The following is a 10,928-nucleotide window of genomic DNA, read 5'->3' as shown; positions in this document are numbered from 1 at the left end:
ATTTTTAAAATTTTTGTCAAACACATGCCTTTTCATTAACTGTATTTTGAAATTGTTATTTTTTTTTTGAACTGTCCTGAAACCGTTGAACCAAATTAATTTCTGACACTATTGATCTCCAATTGCCAAATGCATTCAACAGTCTAAACCTTTGATCTCCAGGATGTATATCAAGAAAGAGTATCCGTAAATCCACTACTAGTGAATTAAAAGCAAAAGGAACAAATGGTTGATTTAGGAGAATGCTAGACTTTTAACTAGTTTTTTATTTTTAATTTGTATTAGCAGGAGAATGATCCTCTTCATTTTACTTCATTTAGTGTATTTAGGGGGCATAGTTGTCTAAAAAAATTTGTTCAAAAACTAAATAGACAACTATGCCCTTCTAAACATACTAAATAGATCCTCTTCATTTCAAGTGAAATGGAGAGGATTTGTTTCCGAGTAATGTTAGAGACTATTTTTTTTCCTCTTTTTATCCTCCTAAAGTTGATGTGACTTTTAAAATCATCATTAAATTTTAAATGAATTATATTTGAATTTTGATTTAATTGTGATTTTGAAAACCATATCAGCTTTAAGAGGATAAAAAGATGGTCCCTAAAATTACTCATTAGCATATGATTGGAGGACGTTAAAATTATGTTTTTTTTTTTTTTTTTAAAGGGCCGATGTGCTTTCAATTCAATTATATACGGAAAAGAAGGGAGTAAATTGGGCCTTTTAGTGAAGCCCAAACCATTTCAAAGTCCAGTGGTTTTGGGATGAAAACATAAGCAAATGGAAAATATTTGTGAACACGAACAAAAACCCCACACCGAGTCACAGACTTTGCAAAGCAAAACCCAAAACCCAGGAGGATTCAGAGGCAGCTCTTGCGCACGTGCGATTTCGATGGCGTCAGGCGGAGGGAACACCGTGGAGTGGCACGTGCGGCCGCCGAACCCAAAGAACCCCATCGTCTTCTTCGACATAACCATCGGTAACATTCCCGCCGGCCGCATCAAGATGGAGCTCTTCGCCGATATCACCCCCAAAACCGCCGAAAATTTCAGGTACTCCCTTTACCTAAATTTACCTATAAATCAAGTAAGAACTATCGAAAATCTTACTTCTGAAACGAATTTACTTGTTTTTTGTTTGTGTTACGTGGCAGGCAGTTCTGCACCGGAGAGTACAGGTAAAAAGGACACTGTAATAATATTCAGTCTCTCGTATTAATTAAGTTGATACTAGTTACAATGGTGAGAGTTTGTTAAAATGTTAATTTAAATAATTAAGTCTACCATTTCTTTGGGGGAATTTGTTATTTAACATGTTTTCGTATTTCATTTCTCATTTCAATTAAATATTTAACGTATTGGGCCTCTAGAGATTGATGAGAAAGTTAGAATATTAATTGAACTTTGGCACAACTAATAATTTAACAGGGTTGATGTGGCATTATATATATAATTGGGTTGGATTGGCAGGAAAGCTGGATTGCCTGTTGGTTACAAGGGATGCCAGTTCCATAGGGTGATTAAGGATTTCATGATTCAGGCTGGTGATTTCTTAAAGGTCAGTAGTATCCTCATTTGGTAAATTTAAATATCAAAGTTTTCCTCCAAATTCCAAATCGATACATGCTCTATTAAAAATGCACACAACAATCACATCCATTTTAGACACACGTCAAAAAATCACATGTATTTTGGTTTAATAGACTAGGAAAACTTTATCTAAATTTAAAAGGTTGACTAGTTCAATCATTTTAGTTAAAGCTTTTGTATGTTTGGATACTTCAAAGTGTTTTACACCATAGTTGCTATGTAGTTAAACTATTGGTATCCAAACATCCTAAATGGGTACGAAACAAAACATGATTTTGGTGATAATTGGTATTTGAAGCATAATGTGAGCTTGTATACTATCTTTCTAAAGTGAATGTTTTTAGAGCCTATATGGCTATATGCCACCTCCCCAATCATATTGTCAGGGCAAAACCAGGATTTCTCATCAGAAAATAGGGGCCAAATTTAATTTTTTTGGCATATATATTAACTGTATATGAATATATATTCTCCCTCGGCTTCCCGTGGTTCTGTCCCTACACACTGTACCGAGATTATAGCCACGCTCCCATTCAAGGTCACTCTAGAAAATAAAAAACATACATGGGTGGACATTTATATCAAGGACAAATTTTGGAACCACAAAGGGAACTGGAGCTGAGAAAGTTGTCGGGTCAGTTATTGGAGTCGGTGATTTCTTGAAATCTGTGAAATGCAAGCCCTTTTTATCTGTATTCAATCTAAGGCTTACTTTGATTCTCCTCTCTCACAATGGCTGATGTTTTGAGTGAGGGAAGCCGAGGCATTGATTAAGAGAGAGAAAGGAGAGAAACTATAGATCAAGAAAGTCACATTGGCCACAATATACCAGACACACTTTTCGTTGCTGTCCTATTATTTTTTTAGAAACACATCAACTAGACCAGTAAGAAGGTTATTTCACAAAGACACCTGTTGCTAAATGTAAGATTTAAAAGCTACTGAAGAAGTTTTTTCAGAAAGAATGGCAAGCAAGATAAAGCTTTTCAGCTATAGCGCCCAGGAGAGCTTATCTACCTATCTGCACACAAAGACGGATAGAGATGCTTCCCCCTCCTAATCTGTAAATCCTACAATTTGCCCCTGATTCTATTCCTGTAACCCTGAAAACCTTTACTTCTACAATCATATGTATTCCTTTTATTACGGTGGTAATACTGAGACCTGTTTCCATATTTTTGTGCAATTCTTATTAAGTCGGTCTTGCTTTGCAGGGTGATGGTAGTGGATGTGTTTCCATCTATGGACATAAGTTTGAGGATGAAAATTTTGTAGCCAAACATACTGGTCCTGGTTTGTTGTCAATGGTATGCTTCTGTCTTAAGATTTTTTTTTACTATATTCATCTTAGCTGGAACTTGTTAATTCTTGGGACTTGGGATAACATCTTTGACTTGTGTTCTGTAGCACTCCAACCTTAGGAGACCCTCTCTTATTATCTTCCTATGTTAATTGTTCTAGACTTGTATATTTTAATTTCACTTAGGCAAAAATTGCTTGATACATTAATCAAATAAAATTTGCACACGCTAGGATGTGATAGTATTTACCTCTTTTGGATGGAGATCAGTGATGCTGTATGGAGAAATTCCTTTGAATTCTATAAGAATCTCAACTTTGTATAGCCTCTTGAGCAAAGTAATTCACTTAAACAGTTTATCAATATCACTGAATTTTGTGAGGCGTGTAAAGAGAATACAGTAGATTACCTTACAGAACGATTAGCGCACGGTTGAGTCGCACGGTTGAGTTGTAGAATCATCTAGAGAATGGAAAATAAGCTTTAAAGTTAGTCTTCTCATATATGAGTTAACATCACCACCAAACCTCATGGTCTTTTCCTGAATTCGGTACAAACTCTTGTTCCCGTATAAGAGTCTATTCAAAATGATAAAAAAGGCTAATCTTATTCCCTCTTTCTGCAGGCGAATAGTGGACCAAGTACTAATGGTTGTCAGGTAATTCATCAACTTCATTTCTCTCTCTCTCACACACTCTCACTCACACTCACACACATGCATTCTGAGAGATCATATTTGTCTAAGACTGGTTATTACTTATCAAAAAGAAGATATTTGTCCATCGTCATTCTGACAAAACACGAAGTACTGGAATGGGGCACTACATTGAATTTGCATGTTGCTATTACTCCAATAAGATTATTTTACCTTCAGCCTTGTTTAGGTTCATTAACTTAGTTTTTTAGCTGTAGAAAGGATGTAACTGAACTGGAAGTCCTACTATGCTTTGAAAGAATGCTTTTGTTTTTCTTGTTATTTGTGTTTGGAAGTGCATAACATTACTGTATAAAATTTGAGTTTAAACCTGTGACTCTTTTCCCTTCCTTGATATTCATAAAAGTATGGGGCAATCAACGTAATGTTTAAATGAGTTATGTTGAAGTTTTTTCTATATTTTTTTTTTTATTGTTAAGTATAGTATTTTGTGTTGATTAAACCTCACATTTGCTGCAGTTCTTCCTCACTTGTGCAAAATGTGACTGGCTTGACAATAAGCACGTTGTATTTGGGGTATGCTCAAATTCCTTTTGAACTTTGTTGTATCAATTATTCATCCAAAGAACAAAATTGCACTGGATAATAGAGTTTTCCCCTGTGGCGGGCAATATAGATCAGGTTAGGTTGGTTTGACATGCTACTTGAAGTGAAGAGGTACTAGGCATCTGTATGAAGACCGATCCAACCTGAGAACTGGATTGATTTTATTTACCCCAAGAACTAGACAGACACAAACCAAGATTTAATTTTAGCTTGGGTTGGCCCAGTTCAGGTCATTGTGTTGTGCTTGTCATTGCATCTGAAACTTGTAAATAATTGGCGTTTCTTTGGTGTGCTGATTCTGTTGGTTCTGGTTATTTTAGTTCAGCTTTGCAAGGAGCTGCGGCTCAAGGTGTTCCCCAAATTTTTTTAAAAATGCTTCTATAATCCTTTCAAAATAAATTTTTACCCCCTCCATTTTTTGTTTTTTTTGTTTTTGTTTTGCCCTCTACCCCAAAAATTCTTGTCCCGCCCCAGCTGCACGGCCAACTTGTGCTCCTCTTCTCATTGACAAGCCTGTTCTGTCGCCATTCCCAAAAGCTTTATTTTCCTGCTTTTTTGGCTGCTTTTCTCAAGTGAATAGTCTTTTTTACATGTTATGTATTTTTGTCAACTTCTATGCAGAGAGTGCTTGGAGATGGTCTTCTGGTTCTCAGGAAGATTGAGAATGTGGCTACTGGACCTAACAACCGGCCTAAACTCCCTTGCCTTATTGCTGAATGTGGAGAGATGTAAATCTAGCTCACAAACAGCTCTAACCATATGATTTCTGTAATTCATATAGAGTTGGTTCTTGTCAAGTGACCATTATCAGCAGTGCTTTGCTTTTTTTAATGGAAAGCATATTCTAATCCTTAATATCATGTTTCTGCTAAATAACTAAATTGTTATTTTCTCCATTCAACTTCAGGTTTCAGTGTCAATCTGATATTGTGTGTGCCTGTCGATTTGTAGATCAATCTTTTTCCCCTCTTATCTTTCAATGGGCTCATTATCTAGTCCTAGTTATACCTAAATGCGGTTGGGACCGGTTTTAACAGTTACATGTGTATTGAGAGATCTTTCAGAATTCTTAGGATGTTCAACCATGTGGATTTTTTCAAAATTCAATCATTGTTTCAAATTAGATGATTGAGATTTTATCATACCAACATTAATGATAGATGATGTCCGGGAGGGATTAAGACTCCAACAAATTTGCTAGTAATTTGGGCAATACTCACTTGTCTGAGTAGCTGGTTGGATAGTCTGAAATTTATTTGGGCATGTGAGTTCTCTCACAATATATTACCCAAATTGTTGGAGATCCTAATCTGAGTTAGGAGTATGTTTAACAAGAAGTTTTTCTTTTTCTAGGCTTTTAACAAAGAGGTTGTTATGTGTACAATCACTGCATATAATTCTTGGAAGTGAGCAAATTGATAGGCATATGATGAGTACGATTTGATGGACTTGGGAATCAGAACATGAAATACTGAGCGAGTTGCCATCACATCCTCTCCTACCATTACGCCATAACGATTTTTTTTTTTTTCTAAAAAAAAAAATTAAAATTATAGCAACTTTTAATAATAGGGTTTCAAGAACAAAGTTTTATTTCATATTGAATTGGAGAAAATTATATTTGTCATTAGATCATATAATCTTTGTGTATTTTTACACCACAATTACACTGTGCTGATGTGACATGAGTCGGTTACTCTTAGTTGATTTATTTTTTTAACCGAGATTGATACAAGAATTATTAACCAATGCAACATCAACATAGTATGATATTAATGCATGTGGAATTATGTGCCTTAAGGATAGATGTTAACATACTTTTATTAAAAATGCTTATGAAAATCATGTGTTAAAATAAGGATAAAAAATAGTTTAAAGAAAATTTTGTCCTAGAACAAATATAGTAATAATATTCATATTAAATTTTTGAAAAAAAAAAAAAAAAAAAAAAAAAAACAACGTAAACTAGTACACTTTGAAGCCCAATAGATATGGGCCATTCTGCTCTCAAAACGGCGTCGCATCCGTCGTGCAGAGACTACTTCGTCATCCCCAATAGACTCCTCTAAAACGGCGTCGCAACAACCTCCCCCTTGCTCGCCGATAGATCTTCATCTCCAACCTTAGTAACGCACACAAACAGAGCTCTCTCGTGGAGTGCAAGGAATGGCGTTCACACTGCGGAGCGTGAAGGTGCCACCGAACTCAGCAAGTCTGGAAGAAGCGAGGCATCGGGTGTTCGATTTCTTCAGGGCCGCATGCCGATCCCTACCAACCGTCATGGAAATCTACAACCTGCACGACGTCGCCACCGTGTCCCAGCTCCGCTCCACCGTCGCCTCCGAGATCCGCAAGAACTCCCACGTCACCAATCCCAAGGTCCACTTTTTTTTTCTTTTTTTTTTTTAACAATTTAATTTTTTTGCAATAGGCTTTGCTCCTTCCGATATATTATGTATATAGTATGAATTTGCTTATTTATCAATAATGGTGTTTTCAATTTTTGGTATATTTACTCGTTCTGACTGAAACAAAACATTAGAATTATTTGAAGTTTTGAATTTAAGAATGCGTGTTGATTTTGAACGTTAATCCGATGAAGATGATGTGATTGAATAGTTGAGTTTTACGTGCTATTTCGTCTGTTATAATTGAAGTTAATTGCAATTATTTCCTATTTTTAAAAAATCTTTTTCCTGGGAGAAAATTTTAGTCTTGAGATTTTTTTTTTATTTATGACCGGGAACCCTTCAGGGCAGGGTCACTTCTTCCTACTCCTGTTAGGTAAACTCGGGACCCATGCCTCGTACACCTCTCAGCATGAGCCGGTTAAGTCGGGGGCTGACCTCAAGAGGCAATTTGCATTTGGGTTTCAAACTTGAGACCATGAGGACTCAAAGTCCCAGGCTTCCACCAACTGAGCCAACTCCCTTGGGGTTCATTTTTGAAAAAATCTTTGCCACGAATCAAACAAACACTGGGTTTTTTTTTTTTTTTTTTTGCAATTGTCTTTATACCTTGGGGGATGTTGGTCTTGTTCACCTTTTGGTTATATCTGCTAGTTCTGACTTTCAAACATGCATTAGAATATCTCTACAATTTTGAATTTGGGAATGAATTTTGATGTTGAACGCTAATGTGATTGAAGAGTTGAATGAAATGCTATTATATAATAATTGAAGTTAGTTGCGATTTTCCTTGCGGTTATGCTCAAGGAATGTTGTAGTGCTATAGTGCAGATATTGCCCTTAATGTACCCATCTTTGTTTATATGAAGTTTCGTATGAGCTGCTTAGTAGCTGTTGTCATTGAATTGACATTTTTGGTTTTGGGATTCCATGAGTTGAATTGCTGGTTCATGCATCATCAACTTCGTTATTGGTGAATGTATTTTCTAACAACTGTATTGAGCAATCAAATCCTGTTTGAGCCATGAGAAAGTAAATCATTTTCCCAAGGGGTTGGTTCAGTGGTTGGACAGCCTGAGACTTTGAGTATGCTTCTCAAGGTCTTAGATTTAAAACCCACTAAGTGCAAACTGCTTCTTGGGGCCTTGAATTAACTGAGGTGCACTTGCGGGGAACTCCTTGCCGAGAGCCTGTGCACCTCCGGGATTAGTCAGAGCGAAGCACCGGATACCCAGTGCCAAATCAAAAACAATAAATCATTTTCCCCACTTTACTGGATTAGGTTAGTGGAGCGTCTTGTGGTATTTCTACGTTTTCAGAGTCTGGAAGTTTGCATATGGATTTTTCTAATAGGCCTCATTTAGAATGTGGGTCTGGCATTTGTACTCTCTTCAAGACCTCCTTCGAATCCTAGTAAGCAGATGTTATTTGTATCCATTCTTGAAATTATAATAGGTTCTTCATAGAAATCTAGTAAGAGCCCAGCCCTGGCTCCCAATCTTAGCAGTGAAAGAATCTGGTTGATTCTCCGTCATTTTTGGTGCAGGATTCCTACTAGGGCCTTTAAAGTATTGGCGTTCTTTCACCCAGGGACTTTGTGTTAAGCCTTTTTTTTTTTTTCTCAGTACTTAGCTCATGGAAATTGGCCTTGTGGAAAGATTCTCCACTACTTGGAAGAAAGGGCACGTTCCTTCTAAGCGTATACATCAGTCAGAATTCCAATGTACTACGTCATCATGTCCATGATTCCTCACAATGCGGTGAATGAATCGATGGTGTTGGAGAGCTTCTATTGCATTGTTTCTAGGAGTATGGAAAGGATAATTTGTTTGTCTCTAAGGAATACAATGATCTGTAGATTAAGAATGGATAGAATGGCAGAAAAGAACACAGGTGGCCAACTCCCATAGTTGATGGGCATCCATGGACCACAGTGTAATTAGGATTAAGGCTTTTAGTTGAGTTGAGTTGTTTGAGTTGAAGAGATCTGCCGCTGTCATGTTCCTTCTTGTGGCTGTATAGCCTTGATTGATGGTGTTTGATGCATGATATGAATCTGCTTTTGTCTTTTAAACTAGTGTCTGGTTATATGTCACTTTAGCGTATGGATCCTTTTCCTTCGTTTTAAGAAATCTAGGTCGTTTTGAGAAATCTAGGTACTGGCCACAGAAATTATGGGGACTTGGTTGTTAAAACGGTCATTGAATCAATTTTCCAAGCTGGATATTTTGAAATTTCAGCGGGTTACAAAGAAATTGTCCTTCATGGTTGATGCAATCGAAAAGATGCCTTTCACTTGATAGGCTCTTGCACAGAAGTTATAGGAACTCTGCTGGTTAAAGCAGTCCTTAGATAAATGTTCCAGGTGGGATATTTGAAGTTTCTTCAAGTTACAAAGAAATCAGCCATTCATGGTTAATGCAGCAAATAATTTGTTGTGCTTACCAGAAGGTAGCTAGGCTCTGGAATATGCTTGAATAATTTGCATATCTTTTATAGTGAATCAAATAGTTTCAATTAATTCAGATGGTTGTTGCACATTAGGAGATGCAATGGTAAGATGTCTGTTTGTTATTATGAATTCTGACTTGAAAAAATCACTCCCCCCTTCATCCTCATGTTTATAATAAATCTGCAGGTGATTGATATGTTGCTCTTCAAGGCAATGGAAGAGCTGGGTAACATTGCGGAGCACGCAAAGCAGCGGCACCATATTATTGGCCAGTATGTGGTGGGTCGTCAAGGGCTTGTGCAGGATGTGGGTACCAAGGATCAAGGCATCTCCAATTTCCTCAAAAATTTTTACAACACCAACTACTGAATCTTTACTGTTCAACGAATGTGTCTCCTTTGCTTCTGGAATTGGGCTCCTCAAATAAAGATGTACTAGGAGTTTTTATTTTTTTTGGTAACTTTCTGGTTGATAAAGATCCTTGTATCTTCTTTTATGGTCACTTTGTTGGAACTGTAGTACTATCTATGAAGCCTCGGTGTTTGTCCTCTCAAGAAATTTGGTTTATAACTTATAAGTGCTGCTGGATGAGGAAAACAGCATTGTGTTATGTTACCAATGTCGCATTCTATGAACCTGTGAGATTATTAATTAGATTGGGTTTATATATTTTTCTACATGCTGCATAGCATTTGCATGTGGGAATTAGCTTGTTTGATTTGGTATAATTATTTAAAATAGAGCAATGCTACAAACTCAACTCTTATACAACCCATGTATAATGGAGAAGGATCCTCTCTATTTCAAACGAAATGGAGGGGACTCATTTAGTTATTTTAAGATGGCATTTTTGTCAAAATGAAAAATAGAGTGCTCAGAAATGACAAAATTGCCCCTTAAAAACAATTAACTTGTTCCTCTCCATTTCATTTGAAATGGAGAGGATCCAAGTCCATGTATAATTGGGCTGATGTGTTGTGTTTATAAATCATTGGATCAACCTTTATTCAAAATGGTCCATAAATCTAATGGTTTATGGGTATTTCACATCGGGCCAATTGTACAAGAGTTGTATAAGAGTTGAGTTTTTAAATTTACTCTTCCAAGTTAGTGAAATGGAAAAGAGTCATTCCAGGATCAAGATTTTATTTTACAAATCTGATGGTATATATGATGTCACGTGATAAATATATTGCCATGTCATTTAAAAACACCTCCATTTTACTTGAGAGGATCCTATTCCAATTCGGTATGCTAAAATACGATACTTTGTCATTTAAAATTTTTAAATGATGTGGCATCATGTGCACAATTAGATGTTATAAAATTTAAACTTTTAAATAGAGTGAAATGGAGAGGATCTATATTCCCAATCCTTTTTTTTTTTTTTTTTTTGACATGTCCACACAAGGGAAGGGGGAGGGGGGATTCGAACTAGTGACCTCCGCTTCATTAGGCGTAGTCCACAACCGATTGAGCTACCCCTTGGAGACTATATTCCCAATCCTTAAACTTAATATAAACGCAATAAAAATCAATAAATAACTAGTGGAGATGAGACAAACCCAGTTGTCATGATGCTAAAGAAATGAGTAATATTTTTTCAAACTCATTTCACATCAGTTGAAGTAAGTGTTTTAAGAGGGTTTTTTTTTTTTTTTTAAATGACTGACATGAGAAGCTATTAAAACACGTCATGACATCCCGTGTGAAGAGTAATACTCTTTAGAAGAAAAGGGAAGCCGATCTGACTTTCCCCCATCAAATCATATGCTAAAGAGCATTGGAGTCATTAATTTAATGATCAACTCAAAGGATTAATATTTCCTTTATCCACAAACTCAAATTCACACCAATTAATTTGGTTGGTGAACCCATCAGTAGCTTTTACGAGACATTTAACACGTTCAAAAGT

The 10,928-nt window shown here is 36.3% G+C and overlaps 2 protein-coding genes across 2 annotated transcripts; both read left to right on the top strand.

The window, feature by feature from the left end:
* The first annotated feature begins 804 nt into the window (after positions 1-804).
* On the top strand, positions 805-5,054 carry LOC132167925 (Cyclophilin-like peptidyl-prolyl cis-trans isomerase family protein). The gene is made up of 7 exons (XM_059578971.2): positions 805-1,055; positions 1,157-1,180; positions 1,473-1,560; positions 2,807-2,899; positions 3,518-3,550; positions 4,067-4,123; positions 4,775-5,054. Exons 1-7 carry the CDS (start codon positions 895-897, stop codon positions 4,883-4,885), a joined length of 567 nt encoding a protein of 188 aa, XP_059434954.1. The 5' UTR covers positions 805-894; the 3' UTR covers positions 4,886-5,054.
* A 1,115-nt stretch (positions 5,055-6,169) lies between these two features.
* Positions 6,170-9,690, top strand: LOC132189930 (LYR family of Fe/S cluster biogenesis protein). The gene is made up of 2 exons (XM_059604780.2): positions 6,170-6,532; positions 9,200-9,690. The coding sequence occupies exons 1-2, from the start codon at positions 6,320-6,322 to the stop codon at positions 9,380-9,382; spliced, it is 396 nt and encodes a 131-aa protein (XP_059460763.1). The 5' UTR covers positions 6,170-6,319; the 3' UTR covers positions 9,383-9,690.
* Positions 9,691-10,928: the final 1,238 nt, after the last annotated feature.

Source organism: Corylus avellana, chromosome 2, assembly GCF_965113065.1.
Source record: "Corylus avellana chromosome 2, dhCorAvel1.hap1.2, whole genome shotgun sequence".
Lineage (NCBI taxonomy): Eukaryota > Viridiplantae > Streptophyta > Magnoliopsida > Fagales > Betulaceae > Corylus > Corylus avellana.
The sequence above is the reverse complement of the archived record's forward strand: the minus strand, read 5'-3'. Positions and strand labels throughout refer to the sequence as shown.

Bases quoted from the DNA above. Each gene is read 5' to 3' on its own strand.
- LOC132189930 (XM_059604780.2), top strand. From the start codon at position 6,320: ATGGCGTTCACACTGCGGAGCGTGAAGGTGCCACCGAACTCAGCAAGT. The intron at 6,533-9,199 runs GTCCACTTTTTT...ATAAATCTGCAG, and splicing joins CCCACGTCACCAATCCCAAG to GTGATTGATATGTTGCTCTT.
- LOC132167925 (XM_059578971.2), top strand. From the start codon at position 895: ATGGCGTCAGGCGGAGGGAACACCGTGGAGTGGCACGTGCGGCCGCCG. The intron at 1,056-1,156 runs GTACTCCCTTTA...GTTACGTGGCAG, and splicing joins AAAACCGCCGAAAATTTCAG to GCAGTTCTGCACCGGAGAGT. The intron at 4,124-4,774 runs GTATGCTCAAAT...ACTTCTATGCAG, and splicing joins ATAAGCACGTTGTATTTGGG to AGAGTGCTTGGAGATGGTCT.